General features: G+C 38.5%; 1 protein-coding gene across 3 annotated transcripts in view; it reads left to right on the top strand.

Annotated features, from left to right (window-relative positions):
• Positions 1–22,580, top strand: part of NUP205 (nucleoporin 205) — an 82,853-nt gene that overhangs the window by 22,951 nt on the left and 37,322 nt on the right. For all 3 annotated transcript variants that reach the window (XM_046021222.1, XM_046021223.1, XM_046021224.1), the window contains 15 exons: positions 698–848; positions 2,265–2,470; positions 4,135–4,317; positions 5,743–5,793; positions 6,392–6,601; positions 9,267–9,366; positions 9,795–9,932; positions 11,261–11,450; positions 12,574–12,694; positions 14,447–14,528; positions 14,791–14,955; positions 15,259–15,383; positions 18,787–18,901; positions 21,411–21,560; positions 22,349–22,420. In XM_046021222.1, the coding sequence (XP_045877178.1) occupies positions 698–848; positions 2,265–2,470; positions 4,135–4,317; positions 5,743–5,793; positions 6,392–6,601; positions 9,267–9,366; positions 9,795–9,932; positions 11,261–11,450; positions 12,574–12,694; positions 14,447–14,528; positions 14,791–14,955; positions 15,259–15,383; positions 18,787–18,901; positions 21,411–21,560; positions 22,349–22,420 (2,059 nt within the window). The remainder of the gene's footprint in view (positions 1–697; positions 849–2,264; positions 2,471–4,134; positions 4,318–5,742; positions 5,794–6,391; positions 6,602–9,266; positions 9,367–9,794; positions 9,933–11,260; positions 11,451–12,573; positions 12,695–14,446; positions 14,529–14,790; positions 14,956–15,258; positions 15,384–18,786; positions 18,902–21,410; positions 21,561–22,348; positions 22,421–22,580) is intronic.

The raw sequence follows: 22,580 nt of genomic DNA, 5'->3' as shown, positions 1-22,580 counted from the left end.
TGAATGTATAAAGCAGATGTGGTATATATACGCACAATGGAATATTATGCAGCCATCAAAAAGGGGGAAATCTTGTCATGTGCAAGAATGTGGATGGAACTAGAGGGTATTAGGCTAAGTGAAAAAGTCTATCAGAAGGACAATTAGCATATTCTCACTGATAGGAGGAATTTGAGAAACAAGACAAGATCATAGGGGAAGGGAAGGAAAAATGAAACAAGATGAAATGGGGGGGGGGTGGCAAACCATAAGAGACTTGTAACCTCAGGAAACAAACTCAGGGTTGCTGGAGGGGTGGGGGCTGGGACGAATGGGGGTGTCTGGGTGATGGACATTGGGGAGGGTAGGTGCTAGTGAGTGTTGTGAATTGTATAAGACTGATGCATCACAGACCTGTATCCCTGGGGCAAATAATAATACATCATACATTGATTAAAAAGAAAGAAAAAAGTGTAAGTAGTCTTATATTCTGTGACACTGAGATGTTTTAAAAACATTGTACTTTATATTCACAAAAATATTCTATAATTGTATTAAATTGCTAATGATCTTGAAAAAATAGTTTTTCATAAGTAGAATATAGATTATTAAATCAGAGCACTTAGTTTTAGTTCATATGTAGTCTTTATTAGCTAGTCCATGCTACCTTAAAATTAAGATAAGCTTTATGTAAACTATTGATTTTTCCCTATTTCAGGTTGTCTTGTCAAAGTTTGTTAGGCAAATGGGTGACCTATTGCCTCCAACGATTTACATTCCTTATTTGAAAATGCTCCAGGGATTGGCCAATGGGCCCCAGTGTGCCCACTACTGTTTCAGCCTGCTTAAAGTCAATGGTAGTAGTCATGGTGAGAAAAATCTGGATATTGTCTAAGTTTGTTGTGACATTCTTGAGTTCATTATCCCCCTGCCTATTAAAGAATATTGGTTATATTCTTGGTTCTACCAAGTATATAAATTATTTTAATAATAATGGGAAAGAAGCGCGTTGGTAGCTTCATGCATTAGTGATGGTCTCACAGATTGGGCAGGCCTACTGTTTGCTTTATAAAATATAATTCAGGGGCACCTGGGTGGCTCAGTCGTTAGGTGGCTGCCCTCAGCTCAGGTCATGATTCCAGCATCCTGGGATCAAGTCCCATATTGGGCTCCCTGCTCAGCGGGTTCCTTTCCAGCTCCCCCATGCTTGTGTTTCCTCTCTCGTTATCTCTTTCTGTCATACATAAATAAAATCTTTTTTTTTTTTTTTTAAGATTTTACTTATTTATTTGACAGACGGAGACCACAAGTAGGCAGAGAGGCAGGTGGAGAGAGAGTGGGAAGCAGGCTCCCTGCTGAGCAGAGAGCCCGATGCGGGGCTCGATCCCAGGATTCTGGGATCGTGACCCAAGCCGAAGACAGAGACTTTAACCCACTGAGACACCCAGGTGCCCCAATAAATAAAATCTTAAAAAAAGATTTTTTTTTTTTTTTACACACACACACATATATATATGTAAAATAAAATTCAGTTCAAGAAATCAGAATTGATATATAAAAACTTTGAAGAACACATCTGGTACTCAAAACAAAATATACTCCCTTGCCACATGAGTTTGATTTTCTCAATTCATGTTTGTAAGTACTTGTTTTCTAAATTCCTGTACGTACAGTTTCTCCATCAATCCTCCCAATTTCCGCATTTAATTTTCAGACTTGAGTCTGGTTAAATTGCAACACTGCAAAAGAGAAGAGAAAGAAATAGTTATTAAGCATCTGTTTAGCTAGGTAGATATTATGACTTTCATTTTTACATGGGAGGAAACTGAGGTTTAGAGAAGTAACTTACCCAAGGTCACGAGGAGGAGCAGGATTGGAACTGAGATCTGCCCAGCTCCAAGGCCATTGTTCAGGCTACTTTGTCAAGGCCTGCTTGCCTTGCCCAGTGCTTGGTATATAACAGAGTATATAGTAGCCTTACCTAATTATAGCAACACAGAGAACTCTTACGGATATAAAGTAGATAACTGAAATCAAAAGTAATTTACCTTTGCACTTAGATGGGCTCCACCCATTCTTAGCTGAGGAAAAATTAATCCAGAGTTTTAGTTTACAGAGGAATTCTAACCCTTTTTCAACACACTACTTAATCTGGACAAGACAACACACTCTACTTAACTGGGACAAAGACAAAGTTTATTGCTTTAAATTTATTTTCTCCCTCCATTTCCAAGCAGATGCTTAGACATTTTTGAAATGAAATTCTGTGCTGTCTTTCTTTACAGTTGAAAATATTCAGGGAACAGGTGGCAGTCCTGTTTCCTGGGAACATTTCTTTCACTCCTTAATGCTTTACCATGAGCACCTCCGGAAGGATCTTCCGAGTGCAGATAGTGTCCAGTACCGTCACCTCCCTTCACGCGGCATCACCCAGAAGGAGCAGGATGGATTGATTGCTTTTTTACAGCTCACCTCTACCATCATCACTTGGGTAATTATTATCCACAGCATGTGAGGGTGTAATTTTATTTGTTTTCTAGCACCGGGCATTTTAAGGAACTTCCAAATTTTCATGAAATGCTTGAAGTTTATGAGTGATGAATTTTGCATATATAGAATTCTGCATATATGGAATTCTGTTTTTAAGCTCTGTTTCTTTACCTTCAGAGGGAATAGTAATGGTAGCCCAGCTTATTGCTGTCAGCTAGTGGGGAAATAATAGCATATGCCTAGAAGAAAATAGAAGGGCAAATAAGAATCAGTTGTAGATGCACATCATTCTAGAAAGTTCCTAGCATAGGCTTGGATGTGTGTGTGTTGGTGTTATGTATACATAAAGAATATATTTTTTATTTGTTATTTTTAAAATTTATTAAAAAAATTTTTTTTTAATTATAGAGCATGTGTGGGGGGCGTGAGAGAGACAAAGGGAGAGACTCAAGCAGGCTCCACGCCAAGTGCGGAGCCCAAAGTGGGGCTCAGTCTCTTGACTCTGAGATCATGACCTGAGCCGAAATCAAGAGTTGGATTCTTAACCGACTGAGACATCCAGGAACCCCAAGAATATTTTTAGCTAAAAAGAAACATTTTTTACTGAGAAAGAAAGAAACAAAGAAAGAAAGAAAGAAAGGAAGGAAGAAAGAAAAAAACCCAAGAGAAGTTATTTACTGAATTACTCTTTTAGTCTCTCCTTACACCAAACCATCTTACCCACCACTATCAAATTAGTCTTTATAAGAAAACACGAGCTTCATTACATAATTTTTCTACTCAGAAACTACTTCTACTTGGTCTGTTATTTCCTAGACCAAAATTTCTTAGTGAGGCATTCTGTCTTGAGGACAGGAATAGTGTCTTCTAACTTTTTGGCTTTTCTAGTAATGCTTGTTATTAAACATTAAAACATAAAGTTAGGGGGCGCTTAGGTGACTCAGTCAGTTAAACGTCTGCCTTCTGCACAGGTCATGATCCCATGGTCTTGGGATTGAGCCCCACATAGGGGTTCCTGGTCAGTGGGGAGCCTGTTTCTCTCTTTGCTGCTCCCTCTACTTGTTCCCTCTCTCTCTGTCAAATAAATAAAATATTAAACAAAACAAAACAAAAAAAACCCATAAAGTTAGTAGTTATTACTTGTTGAATTAAAATGGAATGGTATTGGCATGGCTGGGTGGCTTAATCAGCTAAGCATCCAACTTTTGATCTCAGGGTTGTGAGTTCAGGCCCTGCATTGGGTTCTATGCTGTGTGTAGAGTCTATTCAAAAAGGAAAGTGGTATATGATACCATATATATCTTCATTTTTTTTTCTCAAGAAACTAAAAGGTATTCATTCATATATTATAGTAAAAAACAGTCTACATTGTTTAAGGAAAGATTGAAGGTGCTTAGGCAAGATTTATGTGACCCTCATATGGCTTATGTTCCATACTTAGAGCTCTAAAAGTAATTCTAAAAGGCTGTTTCTCCTCTTTTCTTTACACTGACTGAGCTGTAATCTGATTTGATCCCTCGAGCACAAGCCATAGGCTTATCTTTGTTTTACTATGTATTAAGCCTATGAATACTCAGTATAAGTGCTAGCAATTTAGATGATTCCTGGTCATTTTTCTTAGGTTTTGAAGATGGGAAAGTCTCATCTTTTGTGTTTGATCCCCAGAGTGAAAATGCTCGTCTGGCACTCTGTGAACATCCTCAGTGGACCCCGGTTGTGGTGATTCTGGGACTCCTGCAATGCAGTATTCCCCCTGTTCTCAAAGCAGAGCTGCTTAAGACCCTTGCAGCTTTTGGAAAATCCCCTGAAATTGCTGCTTCCCTCTGGCAGTCGTTGGAATACACTCAGGTAGTATTACCAGCTCTCTGATTTAATAGTTTGGAAAGTGAGGCTTGATAATATGGTAGAAGCAGGGGCACCCAATTTGCAGCTTCCCAGTTAGACAGTTATGGTTTGAGTACCAAGCATAGCATCAGAAATTAATAGGCTTAGGTTTTTCTCTTAGATCAGCTGACAGCTTCACTAGGTTACTGGAGATCGTTTCTTCTCTTAAGACTTTGTTTTTCAGTGTCTGTGAGATATTAATAAATGGACAGAATTCCTCAACTCTGTCTTTAAGACCAGGCTGATAAAAGCCTTCAGGTATTATTTGTACTCATTAAATGTGGGGAATACCTGTTTTTCTTTTCTGTTGCTTCCTTCTCTGTCCTCCTGTCCCATACCAGAAGAATGAAGTATCTCTGTTAACACTTACTTCTTTAGATATAAGGCCTATTGGAATTGTTTTGTGAAGGTATAGTTATTCTCTCTCTCTCTCTCTACACACACACACACACACACACACACACACACACACACACACACACACTAAGATTAAAAAGGACAATAAGGATGTGCTTTACAGAAATACCTCTGTGAAAATAGGTGGAATATGTGTTTGTCTAAGAAACAATAAAATATATAGGAGTCTGTGATTCTAACACCATTTTGAAGGAGTAATTTTTTAGTTATTTTCTAACGTGTGTCCTGAAGATGTAATGCTACTTTATAAGAGCAAAATGAAGGGAGCTGGTGTGTGCTGAGAGGCTGAATCACTTTGGATTTAGTATTAATACTTCATTTTTTTTCATTTGTGAATATATCATACTTAGTGTTCTAAGTGCTTAGTGCTGCTTTATACTGAAAATGAAATATGATTAGGTTTAGACATTTTAGATACCCTTAGAGCAAGCCTTGTTTTTAAAGGATCCTACCTGATAGTATATTTTTAGCTTGTAAGAGCGGTAAGTAACATAACATTAAGTGAAATTAATTATACCATTTATTGCTTATGTCCCTAGCGAGGTCAGGTCAGAACATCTTAACTCAGAACTTTTGCCCACACAAGAAACCTTTTCAAACCTGTTCTTAACAAATTTAATTATTAGTTTTCTGGTTCTAATTGTAGGGCTGGTCTTGAGCATTGGTGAGATTTTGTCCTATTAATCCTCTTAAGATGATTCCTAGAATATCTCAGAGGAAATTTTCTGTCATATTTCTTGTGTGCTTTTAGAAACTACCAGTTTTCTGAAGCCCAGATAATCAGAGGTTCTACCTGAATCCCACACGATTGCTAATGAAAGTGCCATCAGAGATTTTTCAATTGTGCTTTCTGATCAGCATAAGATACATGCATGTGGTGTGGGAGGAATAGGACTATTATATTGCAGAGCCACTACTTTTCATTGAGGAGTGGGGGGAATGTTCCTAACATCTATTTCTTACTATTTTAAGATTCTGCAGACTGTGAGGGTTCCAAGCCAGAGGCAAGCTATTGGTATTGAGGTAAAGTTTTCCTTTTTGTTTAAATGTTCTTTATTCAGTCACATGATGAAAATTAACAAAATTGTTCCTACCCTGTTAGGTTCCTATAATTTTCAAATTTAATATATTTTCATTTGAAATGTTGTCTGGTCCATGTTGAAATGGAGGTGAAATTTTTCGTGAGAGGAATCAGAATACTTTAGATTTTAGAGTTGGGAAAGGTTGTTACATGGCAGCCATCCAAGCTGAAAGTTTGCTTTAAATTCAATTTAATTAGGTTACTTGAGTCAACCTGAAGTGAGAATTTACTTGTTTTAGTTTTTTGTCTTCTCTCTGTCTACACTTGCTCTCTCTTTTTCATAAAGAAACATGTAAGATTTCTATTTTTAATTCGCAGTCGGGAACAGTATGTGGGAATTTAAAATTCTTCCATCTGATTGATCTAGATTTATATACTACTTTTGTGTCTTTTCCTCTAAGTGAAAAATGGTGATATATGTTAGGTTTCTTTTGCTGTGATGATGATAAGCTCAATATTAATGAGTCAATGTCTGCAAATGTTTTGTACTTTATAGCTGATTGTTTTATATTACTAAATGTCTTTATTTTTCATTGGTAGGTTGAACTAAATGAAATAGAATCCCGGTGTGAAGAATACCCATTGACTCGGGCTTTTTGCCAGCTTATTAGTACCCTGGTGGAGAGCTCATTTCCTTCTAATTTGGGTGCTGGCCTGCGGCCCCCTGGCTTTGACCCTTATTTGCAGTTTCTTAGAGATTCTGTGTTTCTCCGATTCCGCACAAGAGCTTACCGGAGAGCAGCTGAAAAGGTAATGTTCAGAGAAATTGTTTTTTGTCCTTACTCATTTATTGCTGCTTTTTCTTTTATGAAAGGTATAAGGTGCTATAAATTCGTATTAGCTTTTGCCAGTCAGTAAAATTCATGGTCTTAATACTGTGTCGTCCATGATCTGATTAGTTTATATGCATTTCAAAAAAAACCCAAATCTGGGCATTAAAACCAAAGCACTGACTTTTTAGTGATCAGCAGTTTAGTTGATATGAATTCGTAGTCATTCAGATCCTTCACTCAACAAATTTGGACCAAAATTGAACCAGAAATGTCATACCGTTGTCAGTTGGAAACACATTGTCCTTTTTGGGGATGATTTTGTTTAGGAATTAAAATAAGTTAACCCTAACTTGCACACCAATTTCTATAGATTTAGTAGTGCTTTTGGGTTGTGAAGTCTTAGCTTAGTGAGAAGGTGTATTATGATCTGTCAGGTATGTTTGTGATGGATGGAGGTTGAGGGAGCATTGATGTTTACATACATATTTGCTCTGGTTGCAACACTCTGAACTGAACTTATCATATATATCGTCTTATGTAATTCCAATATTACCCTGAGGCAGGCACTATTAATATTCCCATTTTACAGATGGAGGCTTAGCAAGGTTAAGGAACTTGCATAAGGTCCAGGACCAGGATTTGAACCTAGGACTCTGATTCCAGATTCAAGCTTATAACCTCTAAGCTATGTAAGAGACGCTTCCAGGTTTTGATGTAATTCACTTAGTCTATAATACTGTTTATTGCCTCACAGAATAATACACTTGGATATATCTTGTAGGGACATTTCTGCTTTATTTTTATAATTTTCTGTTTTTTAACCTGTTGGGTTTATTTGTTATTGTATTACAATTATAAAAATTTTTATGCTAATTTGGGACAATTAGGAAAATAGAGAACAATATAAGAAGTAATATTATCCATAATCCTATTGGCAAAGGATGATAACTTAATCTTTTTCCTATACATATATATTTTAATTGGAATAATTAGTTTGCATCTCTTTTTGGCCACTAAATATGGTATCATGAGCACTTCTTCATGCCGTCGAAGATTCTTTGAAAATAGTCTAATGACTGCATGAGCCTTACTTGTTTTTAGCATGATTCATGTATTCATTCCCCTTTCATTGGACAGTTTGTTTCTAATATTTAATCTCAAGTACCTGAAATTCATTTTTTGTCAGTTGCTTTATGATTTTTCCTTCTCACATAGTAAAAATAAACACTGAGAGGGGTGTACATTTAAGTCCTCAAATTACCTCAGCGACCAAATAATGGATACTAAGAATGGTGATCTGATCTCTTCGACAAGATATTCTGATACATTTTTGCACTTGTCTTAGGTGACTTATTTGCCTTTTCTGAAAAAGGTCATTATGACCCTAAATGTTTAGAGCTTCAGTCATCCACATTCTTTCCAGGTTATTGTTTTTCATTCACGCCTATGGACATTACCAGTGCTGCATTTTCCCTAGCTACCATTGATTGTGTTTCCAGCCCAGCATGCTTAACCCTCAGACTTTTGTTCCTCAGCTTCATGAATTTTTTGCATTTGAAAGTCTTCTTCAGGTTGAACTTCTTTTACTATATTTTAGAACACTAGCTTCTCACAAAAACAGCTTTAGATCTCAATCTAAATAACATAGATTATTAGAAACAGTGTTTGTGTATTTATCAATCCTAAAATCCATTATTATGTGGTGATAAGCCTTTTTTATTTAAATAAATGATCTTGAAATTTTTTTTTTTAAAGATTTTATTTTTATTTATTTGACAGACAGATCACAAGTAGGCAGAGAGGCAGGCAGAGAGAGAGAGAGAGAGGGAGGCAGGCTCCCTGCTGTGCAGAGAGCCCGATGCGGGACTCTATCCCAGGACTCTGAGATCATGACCTGAGCCGAAGGCAGCGGCTTAACCCACTGAGCCACCCAGGCGCCCCTGATCTTGAAATTTTTGGAAAATACAGCTAAGTAGATAATTTTAAGATAATAATTAAAAACAAAATCACTGTATAGTCCCAATTCCCAAACTCCGTCTTGATAAAATTATGTGCAGTGGAAATGGTTTTAAAATAATAATTAAAAAACAAAAACACCCTATCTATATTTAGCAAACTCAGCCTTCATAAATTCTATATAATGAATTTTTTAAAAATAAAGTTTTGATTTTACTATCTATACTGTTGTGCATATTTTTCCTTTGGCATAAATATTTTGCCTTGTTACACGGCTTTTACAAACATTTTTTAACAGAAAGGTGTTAATGGGGGTCATTAGGGGGCAAGCCCAGCAGTGATTGAGCCCTCTTCACTTTTTTGGCTAGGGCCGTTAGGTAGAATACTGGTCTGGGAATAGAAGTCCAGGCCTTGATTTCCAGTACCTTTGCTACCAAGTTTTATGGTTTTGGGGTAGTTATTCATGCTCTGAGTTTCATTTGCTTCCTCTGTGAAATAAGGGTGATTAGATGATGTCTCAGAACCTTTACAGCTGGGATTTTTAGAGAAAATAGGAAATATTTGACACTTCAGAGAAGGGGCTTCTTCATGTTCTGGAGAAAAGTGGGAGGAATGGAAAGTCTAGCAAGGCTATCACCTTGGACTGTTTTATTGTTACTGTCACATTTATTTATTTCTTTCTGTAGTGGGAGGTTGCTGAGGTTGTTTTGGAGGTGTTTTATAAATTGCTCAGAGATTATGAGCCTCAACTGGAAGATTTTGTAGACCAGTTTGTGGAATTACAAGGTAATTTAATTCTGTCACTTTCAGATAAGCTGTCAGCTATTTGTAAAGCTATTTGTAATTTATAAATTATAAGATACAAATTATTTCTCAGTTTGTGAATTAAGTTAGAATGTAATCTTTTTTGTTACATTATTTTTGTTATTTTCATTGTTCTGAGCAAGAGAAAATAAAGTAAAATTTTGCTGACTGAAAGACAGCACTGCCTTACAGATTCTTGGACAGTTAACATGTTATAGGTAACTAACTGCTCTGAGCAAAACAGCCCTTTTGGGAATTATAGCTGTATACAGTTTGTGTCCTTGTCTCTAAATTGAACCTTGCCCGTTTAGATGCCATTTAATTTACAAGTTTCATACATTTCATATAAATCAAGGGTCTGACAAAGATACTAACTGTTCGTCTTTTGGATTGTGTTGTGTTCTATTTAGGAGAAGAAATCATAGCCTACAAGCCACCAGGATTTAGTCTCATGTATCATCTTCTGAATGAGTCACCAATGTTGGAGCTTGCCCTTAGTTTACTGGAAGAAGGTGTTAAGCAGCTGGATACCTATGCCCCTTTCCCTGGTATGTACCTGAATGTCTTAATGTCATGAAAACAGTTCTCATATTTTCATTTTTTTGTAAGTGGAGGGTTTGAAAGAGATGATTTCTGAAGTTCTTTTTCACTGTGAGATTCTCCGTAGGTGTTTCCAGTGAGTCATGCAATGAAAGCATATTAAAAGTGAAAGTACAGGGCGCCTGGGTGGCTCAGTGGTTTAAGCCGCTGCCTTCGGCTCAGGTCATGATATCAGGGTCCTGGGATCGAGTCCCACATCGGGCTCTCTGCTCGGCAGGGAGCCTGCTTCCCTTCCTCTCTCTGCCTCTCTGCCTACTTATGATCTCTCTCTGTCAAATAAATAAAAATAAATAAAATCTTAAAAAAAAAAAAGTGAAAGTACAGTACAGAGACTCTCACTATCACTCTGTCTCATTTCATGGTTTTTTTAATCAGTAGTTTAATCATGTTCTTTCACTTTAATATCTGTAACATGCCTAAATTTAAATCTAATGTACTTTTTGTTTTCTTATCCATATAGTTTTTGTAAATGTACTTAATTGGTGGTTCATAGTGTTCAGTAAGTTTTATTCAATACCATTACTGCTGCTAATTATCATGATTTATTGAGTGCTTAATATTCATTTGGTGCTTTTAAAAGCACATTTAACACATTTAATCTGTACAAAAGCCCTAATATTATTAGATACTGTTATTTCCATTTTGCAAATAAGGAAATTGATGCAACAAAGTAGTTTCATATCTTTCCACAGTAAGTTGTGGCTCTGATTTGAACCTAGGCAGTTTGGCTCCAGAGTCCATGTATTTTAAATTTGAATGGTGGGATTGCAGATGATCCTGTTCAAATTCTCAGTTTCTTTATTTGCAGATTTTCTGCAGTGAGTATGTATTACCCTAAATCAGTTTCTCAGTCTTGGTGCCATTGACATCTTAGGCCATGTAATTCTTTGTTGTGGGGACTATCCTGTGCACTGTAGGCTGCTACCCTCTAGATGCCTGTAGTGCTTTCCCAGTTGTGACAACGAAAAGTATCTCTAGGTCTTGCCGAGTGTCCCCTTGGGCCTAAATCACCCCCCAGTCTGGGAACCATTTCTCCAAGTAATTAAGGAAGAGCTAAGGGAGAGTGACTGAGAAGCCACTGCATACAGGTACATTTAAGTGACAATAATTACCGTGAATTGGCATGGGTGAGTAGTTTTATGAAGGTGCTGCTGCAAGTGAACATTTGAGGGCTTTTTAAGTCCAGAACTTGTCCCTTAGCTTGTTTTCCCTAAGAACTGTGCATTTCTAAGGTTCATGTAGAACTTTCTAACTTCAATTTGTGTTTTTTTTGTAGGGAAGAAACACTTGGAGAAAGCAGTACAGCATTGCCTCGCACTTCTCAATCTGACTCTGCAAAAGGAAAATCTCTTTATGGATCTTCTAAGAGAGAGTCAGCTGGCTCTAATCGTCTCTCCTTTAGAACAACTGTTACAGGGAATCAATCCCAGAACTAAGAAGGCCGATAATGTGGTGAATATTGCCAGGTAAGTTACAACTGTAGGTAGAAAAATGATGAAATAAATCACGTGGGCATTCTGTCTTTGATTTCCAAATCTGGTAAGCTCCCTCATTCATTACTTGGTGGGTGGGGGGTCTCATTTTGTTCTTGCCTTCTTTAGTCCTTCTTATTTTAATTACTCTGACCTTTATAGCTTATTTTTTTCTTTCTAATGGGTTCCACATCCTAGACATTTCTGAGTATCAAATGACATTATCTTAATATTGTTTGTCTCCTTGAGGGGAACCTTCTCACACTGTTGGTGGGAATATAAACTGGTGCAACCACTCTGGAAAACAGTATGGAGGTTCCTCATAAAGTTGAAAATAGAGCTGCCCTATGACACAGCAATTGAACTAGTAGGTATTTATCCAAAGGATACAAATCCAGTGACTCGAAGGGACACCCCAATCTTTATAATAGCATTGTCCACAATAGCCAAACAGTAGAAGGGCTGAAACAAAACAGATAAGTGTAGGGGAAGGGAAGGAAAAATAAAATAAGATGAAAATTAAGAGGGAGGCAAACCACGAGAGATGCTCAACTCCAGGAAACAATGTATTATATATACTATATATCTATATCTATCTATCTATCTATATATATATAGTTCATTTCCTTTAGGGAAGCTGGAAGTTTGGCGGTTAGGAGCTAGGAAGAAAACTCACTATATATATCCTAGTTTCCAGTGGTTTGCTTGGCAGTGTTTGCTGTTCTGTGACTTGTAGAGGCATCACCCTGATTGCTGTCTTCAGCTTCACATGGTGTTCTCCCTGTGTGTGTGTCTGTTTTGAATCCCCCCTAATTTTAATAAGCAGTCATTGGACTAGGGCTGTGAATGTAGTCTGTAATGACTTCACCTTAACTTGACTGACTATGTCTGCAAAGACCCTGTTTCTAAATAAGGTCACTGTGGGTTTGGATATCAGTGATTGAATTTTGGAGGAATGCAGTTCACCCCACAACAGACTGCATCTAGTTAGAACGGAAACCTTTGTCTCATTTACCCAGGAGTGCTATATGCCCTGGTTCTAAATGCGCCTTGTGGAGAGGTGTGAAAAGCCAAAAGTTTCATCACATTGTTCCTCAAATGTTTTTTTGCTTTCAAGATACCTGTATCACGGCAATACTAATCCGGAATTGGCTTTCGAAAGTGCCAAGATCCTCTGCTGTATCTCTTGCAACTCCAATATTCAGATAAAATTGGTTGGAGATTTCACACATGACCAGGTAACTGATTTTGTTGTTGTTATTTCATTTGGTACATTCTGACTACATATGGAAGTCCCAGTGTCTGTGGAGGACTCTTACTCGTGTTTATGAAAAAATTCTGTGAGAGTAGGTGTATGTGTCTATGATGGTGAAAACCTATCCATGTCCTGGGCTGTGATTCGTGTTTGGAGAGTGTACCATCCACAGTGGTGCTGCAGACCCTGCGGTGTGTGTCTGGCGGGCGGAGTGAGACTCTGCTCCTCCGAGTACATCAAGGTGGTAAGGTTTCTAAGTGTAGCTTCTGCTTGTGTTTGCATCCTTTATTTCACTCTGTCGGTCGCTCTGACTGTAGTCTGAGCCTGTGCAGCTGTGAATGTGTCTCACTATTGGGTTGTCTACTGTTGTGGCTTTCTGGTGACTTCCGTTTGTGTCACTTCATGTGATATTGCACTTTGGACAGTTTTCAGATGCGCTTCTATTAATCTGATTTATAATCTCTTTCTGCTCTGGATAACTCAGTTCTATGCTGAATAGCTACCCTTGGGGAATTTGCTGCTTTTTTCGCCTCTTTATAAGCATTTGTCCCCTTGTATCTTCACGTTAGAAAGCACTACTTTAGCTAGTTGAATTTTGTTGTGTACTCCTTGGTAGCTGAATTTTGTTGTGTACGGTGTTTTAAAAGAGGGTCTATTGGGGAGACAGAGTGGCTCAGTTGGTTGGGTGTCTGAGTGTTCGTTTTGGCTCAGGTCATGATTTCACAGCCCTGAGATCAAGCCCCATGTCAGGCTCTGCGCCCAGTGGGGAGATTCTCTTTCTCCTTCTCCTTCGGTCCCTCCCCTGCTCATGCACTCTCTCTTTTTCTCTCAAATAAATAAAATTGTTAAAAAACAAAACAGATACTCTTCTGGCATTTTGGATGGGACAGATATTCATTTTGTACTCTTCATTTCATTTCATACTCTTCCTCATATTGCAAGACTCTTAGCATCCCTGAGCCCCTGCCACTGTCTGTCAGTAATACACTCTAGTTGTGACAACTCAGAATGCCCCCGCATATTTCAAAGTGCCATCTGGAGTGGCAGTGCCACCCAGGTTGAGAACCACAGTCTGATCTAGCTTTTGGATAAGGTTCTTGAAAACTACATGACAGGGAGGATTGTATTGTCGTCAGAATCCTCCTTTGTTGGGCTAATAATCAGTGTATCACCCACATACTGAAGTAAAGTTCCATTAATCAATTGTAACAAACCCCACAAAAACTATATGAGAGGAGATGTGGAAAGTGAGGGTTCTTAGCCCACTCATATACATTTAAGTATGAATTATTATTACCAATTTTTATATCCTGCTAGAGTCCTCGAGGAGATTGGGTAATGTCTAATCTCTCAGCCCAGCCCAGAAACAAATTCTAAAGAGAGAAGTTGAGAATTTTATTTTATATTTTAGTTAAGATCTCATAGTATACAATGAAGAGGTCATCAGATGGCAATTTAATGTTATTTTTTTAAACTGATTTGATATTTTGGGAAAGAAAATTAGGGAAGTGAGTTTTGAAACCAATAAAAAATATTTGTTTCTTTATTTCTATAGAGAGCTAACTTTAAGGAACTGCGTTTCCTATTAAAAGTGAAATTGAAACCTAAATACTTTAGAGATTTGCCTTTTTTCTTTATAGACAAATGTTTATAATACATAGAATGTGTATCATAGTTTCTCTGATATTTAAGAAGTTTATAATTTGTCTTTTAAAAAATCTTTATATGACCCCAGAGTGTAAGTCAGAAGCTGATGGCTGGATTTGTGGAGTGTTTGGATAGTGAAGACACAGAAGAATTTGTACGTCTAGAAGAGGGTATGTCTTCTACTCACATGTATTATTTTTTACTCTGTATAAATAACATAAAGAAAACTGTTAACTGTCTGTTGGTGATAAAAGAGAAGTTTGAGAATTTGCTAGCCCAAACATGTAAGGCTTTAAACAAATCTGCACTCTAATGGCTGATGAAGTGAACTTAAAGAGAACATGGAAGTTTGGAATACAAGCTTTATGTATTTAAACTTATCTGGACCTTTTTATTGTTTAGTAATTTTGTGTCATGAATTTCCACATTAAGGATCAGAACTTGAAAAGAAATTAGCTGGAATCCGTCATGAAACAAGAATCCACATCTTGAATCTTCTCATCACCTCTCTGGAACGCAACCCCCCCAACCTTGCTCTCTACCTCCTGGGCTTTGAACTGAAGAAACCTGTCAGTACTACAAACCTGCAAGATCCAGGTATAGCCAGAGGACACGTAGACATTGATTTTTTTCATCTTTATGTATCTAAGTGGTCATTCGTTGAATTCTGGGCTCATGGGATAATTCACTAGCAGTGAGAGGTCATATGGTAGGTAAGTCTTTAGAACTTAGATCTAAGTCAACAAATTAAGCCTTGGAGAATTTATTAATTTTCTATGTCAGTTTTGAAATTGTGTTTATAGTGGAGCATATATTTATGGAATTTTACATTTATAAAAGGATTTTTAGGTTTTTAATGCAGAAATGTGAAAAGCTGAATTTCTTTTTGGTTTCTCGTAGGAGTGTTGGGTTGTCCTCGGACGTGCCTTCACGCCATTTTAAACATCTTGGAGAAGGGAACTGAAGGGAGAACAGGCCCAGTGGCAGTGAGAGAATCTCCTCAACTCGCTGAACTGTGTTACCAGGTATACAGAAGGCTGTATTTAATAGCATTTAGTAGGAAAGATTTAATAAATGCTTGAATATATCACAGATCTGGAAGTGTAACAGTAAGACTTGAGTTGAAGTGAGTTCATTTGGGAGTTTGGCTTGTCTTTCATTTATAGATAAAATCCATGGAGCACAAACCCCAAGAACCTATAGATGTGTAGATCTTACGTGTTGCTCCCTTGAAAAACGAGGGAAATTAGATTTTTGAGATGGATTTTGACCCGGTAGTGTAGAAAGTATTCAGTGGTGCTATTTCAAGTTGTTTCTTTTTGGTGAAGACAGTAGTGGATTTGGGTCAGAAGACCTTGGATTCTCATCTCTGTCCCTTAACTAGCTACATCAGCTTGGGTGTGGCACGGAACTTGTCTGTGTCTAGTGTGTGCGGTGGGCTGTTGTGAGACTTAGCTGAGAGTGTAGGACTGTGGGTGAAAGCGCTGTTGAAGAACCACGTGACTCCGGCACTGGAGCCAAACGTAAGGTGGTGGAAAGTCAAATTAGTGCCAAGTTGAAACTGTACTGAGAGCTTCTGTTTTGCCTGTGTTCACTTACGATTATTTCTCATCTTACTCATTTTGTATTTGAAAAACTAGGCTCTCTAAGTGTGACTCATTTCTTAATTTCAGTAGCACCCTTGATTCATGTTTTCAGAGTAAGAAAGGCATTGTTGGCTTCTAGTGACCTGGAGATTTTTCTTCATTATGCTCCCATTTTTCTTTTTGTAGTTCTTTACAATTTTCTTCTGTCCTCTGGCTGTCCAAATAGTCCTTCACTGTGAGTCCTGTAAGGAAGGCCTGTAAACTAGGTCTCCCTCAGAATCAGAATGGGGGAACGAACTTGATGTGCATTTTAGCATGCTTTAGAATTCGATATATTTAAGTAGAAGTACTTGATAAGCTTAATCTAAAGGAGTTAGGCCAAAGGCTAAAGGAGTCTAGAGGAGTTAGGCAGGTGAAGTAAGTGAACAGAGCCAGATTTAAGACAGAAGTGGGAGAGGGCGGTGGGGGAAAGTCTGCCAGACCAGAAAGCAGATGCACTGCTACTCAGCTCCGCTGATTTTCACCACGTCAGAGTGTGGGCTCTGGTTCGCCAGATGCTCTGGTTTGTATCTTCATCCTGATCAATGAAAGCGTGTCTATTCCAGCGGTCTGCCAGCTTCTTACAGCTGCTCTGTGACTTTACTACTCAAACTGGGGTCCAGCCTCATCAGCTGACCCCCCCAGGAGCTTGTTAGCACCGAAGCGCAGGCCCCACTCCAAACTGCTGAGTCAGAATCTGCATTGAACCACGGAGCACTGCTCCATTTTTAGTGGAAGATGCTTCCTTCCCCATAGGTTTATACTTTATCCTGCTTCCCTTGTAGCAGAGGGAAGAGTTTGGACCTTCCTGATATCTTTGTCATCCAGCAGTACAAGGCCTTCTGGATGAAGAAGTTGAGACTGAGCCTGTGCCTTTGCTCTCCCTCTGAGGATGGAGATTTTTCCTGCCTTCTCTTGGGAACTGGGGAGGTTACTGGGTACACACTTGTAGAACGGCTTGTAGTGTTTCGGGAACTCACTTGCCGTGTCCTCCCTCCGACAGTGTGACCTCTCCCACATCTTTGAGCATCTGTTCTTGTATCTTCTCAATAGAGAAGATCTTGTATCTTCCCTGCTGAGCAGGGAGCCTTATGTGGGGGCTTGATCCCAGAACCCTGAGATCATCTCAAGTGGCCACATAATACGGATAACTGATTTTGTTTTGTTTGGAGAGGTTCAATATTAGCTTCTCAAATGCTTATTTGTTTATAGAGTACCAAAAATTACATCACAGCTATCTGGAAGACCAGCGTACATCTGCAACTGCACAATTCAAGTTTTACCTTGTGTTCTTTTTAGTTTTTTTCCTTGTGTAGACATGGTTTGTGTAGTTCTTTCTGCTGATGGCTTCCTGTGCTGCTGCAGTGTAAATTATCTGTAGATTGTTGCCAAGTTCTTTGCTCTAGCCAACACCTTCAGTACTTTCTGTTGTTCTGTATTTTTCTTTCTTTCTTTTTTTTTTTTTTTTTTAAAGATTTTATTTATGTATTTGACAGAGAGAGAGTGAGAGCGGGAACACAAGCAGGGGGAGTGGGAGAGAGAGAAGCAGGCATCCTGCTGACCAGGGAGCCCGATGTGGGGCTTGATCCCAGGACCCTGGGATCAGGACCTGAGCCGAAGGTAGATGCTTGACTGAGCCACGCAGGTGTCCCTGTCGTTCTGTATTTTTCTTAAGAATATAAGGTCAGACATGGATTTATAGTTGATTGTCATTCCTGGTTTTGTAAATTCACAATGAATACCGAATTGGCGAATATTGAGTCATTGCTCCTAGGGAAAACATAGTGTTAGACCCTGTAAGCCTCGGATCCTGGCATTTTCCTCAACCGATAATTCAATAACCTGGTTATATGTGTTTCTGTTAAAAGACACTTTACTTAATACATATCATTGATTCGTTAGCATTGAACTCAAGGCTAGTAGCACTACAGCTCGTGCCTGAATGAAGCTTACCTAACACCTATATTTTCTCTGTATGGCACGTCCTAGCCTTCTTGTACTTAGGAACACTTACTTCAGCCCTATGCTTGGGGGCTATTTTAAATAGCAAAATCACAAAATATGAAAAACAAAAGGCACAAAATAGGAAAAACAGAACACATACAATATATAGAAAGGACAGGTGTTACAACATTAAAGCTGAAATCAGGACAGAGCATTGCCTTCTTCAGCCTCAGCTGAGATGGTGCAAGGTGTTATTTAATTTAATCTGCATCTTCTTTCTATTTTTTTTTATTGCTTCAATTCTGGTAAATTTTTTGTCTTCCTGAGAGTCAGATAAATAAGGTACAGTTTTTAGAAGTTACTTCGAGTATTTTGTTATTAATAATAATTAAAGGGGCGCCTGGGTGGCTCAGTAGTTTAAGCCTCTGCCTTTGGCTCAGGTCGTGGTCTCAGGGTCCTGGGATTGAGCCCCACATTGGGCCATCTGCTTCGCGGGGAGCCTGCTTCCCCCTCCTTTCTCTCTGCCTGCTGCTCTGCCTACTTGTGATCTCTCTCTCTCTCTGTCAAATAAATAAATACAAATCTTTTAAAAATAATAATTAAAATACTAAACTTAACTGTGTGTATTAACAAACATACCTAGGTTGACTCCAAGATTAGCTCTGTAGTGATGTCATCAGCGCTGTCAGTTATATTCCGGTACGTTGTCTTGCGTCGGGTTGCCTGAGCATGTGTTTTATGTGTATTTACCCATTTTGCTTGAGTTACCGATGGATGTTCGTTTCCGGTTCACCTTTTACCTTAAAATTTTGAACGCACAGAAAATGACCTGGGGCTTTGCGCATCTCTAACCCTTCAGGTGATCTATCAGTTGTGCGCCTGCTCGGACACTTCCGGTCCCACCATGAGGTACTTGAGAACCAGCCAGGACTTTTTATTTTCTCAGTTGCAACATTTACCTTTCTCTAACAAAGGTAGGACATTATTTTCCCATACCATTAATAACTAATTTGTCAAGTCCGTGTTGCCTGGTTTTATTTGTACAGTGTTGGTGGTGGGGGATAGCAGTTACAGTATTTGTGGAATTCTGCTTTCATTTTGTTATTTTGCTTCTTTGTTACTTTGGATTGCTTCTGTAATTGTTCTCGAGAAGCCTCATGTTCTAGCTGCTGGCATAAAATTATTTAAAAATAGCTTGCCAGGGATAGAATTTATCCTTGTACTACCAAATAAAAATTTTTAATTGTGTTGAAGAGATAAGAAAGTATTTATATAAGATGATTCTGGAAATTCAGATTTTTCTGAGTGAAGGTGTTTAATTACAATCTTTTGTTTTACTTTTGTTTCTTGTGTATGTATTGAAACCAATTCAGGTCTTGACATGAGAAATGGAAAACTCAGTACAGTGGAAAACTATAAGGGAGTTTATTGACGGGGCCATCACAATCCCGGGCTACCTGTGTTTTATAGGAGTCTACTTTATATAATTTTCTTTTTGATCATTTTGTAACAATTTTCTGAATTCATATTATATCTAGATAGTTGTAGTCTGTGGAGTTTTTTTTAAGATTATTTAGTATCATCTTTATGTTATGTAAGCTCACAGATTGCATAATAAATTATTATTACTAGGAATTATCAGCTACTAATCTACTTTTTAGAGTGATGGTTTGAGAGGTCCTGGGGAATTACCTAATAGCAAAAAATTTTTCACTTCATTTTCCTATTAATCATGTCTTATTTTTAGTCCTAAGATTTTGTTTATATAACAAGCTTTTTAAGAAACCCTCTTTTCTATCTAATTAGAAAGAAAAGTTAATGTCTTATCTAGTACTGTATCTGTCTTTATTTATTTTTAAAAAAGATTTTATTTATTTATTTATTTGACAGACAGATATCACAAGTAGGCAGAGAGGCAGGCAGAGAGAGAGAGGAGGAAGCAGACTCCCTGCCAAGCAGAGCGCCCGATGCGGGGCTCCATCCCAGGACCCTGGGACCACGACCCGAGCCGAAGGCAGAGGCTTTAACCCACTGAGCTACCCAGGCACCCCTGTATCTGTCTTTTAAAAGTGAATCTAGTTTTGCCTGTTGACAATAGAGCTGGTGGCAGTAGTAGTATTTGGTGTCTTTTAAAGATTTTATTTATTTATTTGAGGGAGAGAGAGAGAGATCACAAGTAGGCAGAGAGGCAGGCAGAGAGAGGGGGAAGCAGGCTCCCTGCCGAGCAGAGAGCCCGATGCAGGGCTCGATCCCAGGACCCTGAGATCATGACCTGAGCCAAAGGCAGAGGGTTTAACCCCCTGAGCCACCTAGGCGCCCCTGTTGTATTTTATATTTATACTTTTAGAAATTAAGACTTTAGATCAGGCATATTAAGAATATTGGATTCAAAAGCTTTAAGTGATTCCCAATTCTAATGATATAGTTTCATTTTTGTTCTTGTTTCTGGAAAGGTTTTAGGATGCCCAGAGTAGGGAGGGGCTCGGTCCTTCTTGACAGCCGCTTTTCTCGTGGCTGCCAGGACATTGCGAAGTTCATCTCATCTTCTTGGTGTTGGTGTTAAGAAAAAGGTCCCCCTCTTTTTCTTGATGAACTTGAGAGCTCCTTGCCCTTGAAGACCTTGAGTGGCTCCCCAGCATATCTTGGATCATTTCTACATGAACTTGGTGTTCTTGATGAGGTGCCTGTCGTGGTTGGGCCTCAGCTTTCTCATGTTCTTGGTCACCTTGTGGCCCCTATTGAGGCCCACAGCCATAGGGTGGCTCAGGGCCATGACTTGAGTCACTGCTGTGGTGTAAAGACCAATGCTAATTCTGTGTTAAATCAGGTGGCCTTGATTATCTTAAGAGATATAAAATTATGCATTATATATTTGTTTTAGAAAATAAAAGTCAAACTGTATGTTAGGGCTTTTTTTTTTTTTTTTTAAGATTTTATTTATTTGACAGACAGAGATTACAACTACTTAGAGAGGCAGGCAGGGAACTAGGAGGAAGCAGGCTCCCCGCTGAGCAGAGAGCCGGATGTGGGGCTCAATCCCAGGACCCTGAGACCATGACCTGAGCTGAAGGCAGAGGCTTTAACCCACTAAGCCACCCAGGTGTCCCTAGGGCTTTTTTTTTTTTTTTTTTACAAGTTATATATTTGAGAATTAATTTTTTTCAAGTGTGAAGTTCCAGATTAATGTCAAAATAGGACAGACTTAGAATTCTGTAGATCTCTGTAAAATTCTGGTAATGGAAGCTTGATTATCTCGTATTCTTCATTTGCTTTGGCTTATCTTTTATAGACATATATTTCTTTTTTCTCTCTTAGCATCTGTTTTTGCTTTTTAAATTTCCTTAGAGTGATAAATTATGATGGCAGGTTTCAGAAGTTATTGACTGTGTTACGTCGAAAAACACCTTTATGAGTTACAGAATTTAGGTCTGTTACGATCCTGTGTTACTACTCTGTGAAACCAAATCTCTATATAACTTGCAGAGTATGAAATGTCTATGCTGAACCAGATGTCATGGCTAATGAAAACCGCCTCCATAGAACTAAGGGTAACTTCTCTGAATCGTCAGCGGTCCCATACCCAGAGGCTCCTGCACCTCTTACTAGATGACATGCCCGTGAAACCGTACTCAGGTCAGCGTGTGTGCGTTGGCATTTGTTTTATTGTGCTGCTGACTGGTCTGTGTGAATGCGAGCACAACAGTCTTGTGCTTAGCATGTAATTGTAGGCCAAATAAGTTCTTCTGTCTTTAGAATTTTCTTCCTTAAAACACAGAATTTTTTTTTCTTTTAAAGATTTTATTTATTTATTTGACAGAGAGAGAGCACAAGTAGATAGAGAGGCAGGCAGAGAGAGAGAGAGAGGGAAGCAGGCTCCCTGCTGAGCAGAGAGCCCGATGCGGGACTCGATCCCAGGACCCCGAGATCATGACCTGAGCCGAAGGCAGCGGCTTAACCCACTGAGCTACCTAGGCGCCCAAGACAGAATTTTTAAATCATCCCATAATTGTCATTTTATTATTGCTTGAAGCATTCACATTCTGCTATATTCATATCCACAAATATTCAGTGGAGTGTGTCACACTGAGCCAGCATGACCCATGATATTTTAATGTGTCTTATGCATGCAAATTAAGCATAAGCTTTTCTAATCATCTCACTGGCATGATTGGGTCCTGCCTCTTTGGGAGTTCTGATTATCCTCTTTACAATTGTGAAGTGCATCTCCTAGGGGCGGAAAGAATTAGATGAATGTTGTTGGTAAGTCCTCATCATCTCTGCATTTCAATTATCCTTTTGCAGAGGGCTCTTTGACCTAGCTGCAGTGACCTAGAAAAGAAATACTTTATGTTTGTTATTTCCAATAAATGTTACAAGTGTGTTGTTCTTTTCCTAATCTGCTATTATTGACGCTCTAACAGATGGTGAAGGAGGAATAGAAGATGAAAATAGGTCTGTCTCTGGGTTCCTTCACTTTGACACTGCTACAAAAGGTAAAGCCCTTTGAATCTGTAACAACTTTATAGGTATATATTAAATTGCTTAAAATTTCAGAAGGTAATTATTACTCCTGTATCTGCAAATTCTGAATTGGTATAGAAAAGCTTTGGAAAGGATTATTTGCCATTCAGAAATAATTTTTTTAAAACTAGG

This window comes from Meles meles, chromosome 10 (genome assembly GCF_922984935.1).
Source record: "Meles meles chromosome 10, mMelMel3.1 paternal haplotype, whole genome shotgun sequence".
Classification (NCBI taxonomy): Eukaryota; Metazoa; Chordata; class Mammalia; order Carnivora; family Mustelidae; genus Meles; species Meles meles.
The sequence above is the reverse complement of the archived record's forward strand: the minus strand, read 5'-3'. Positions and strand labels throughout refer to the sequence as shown.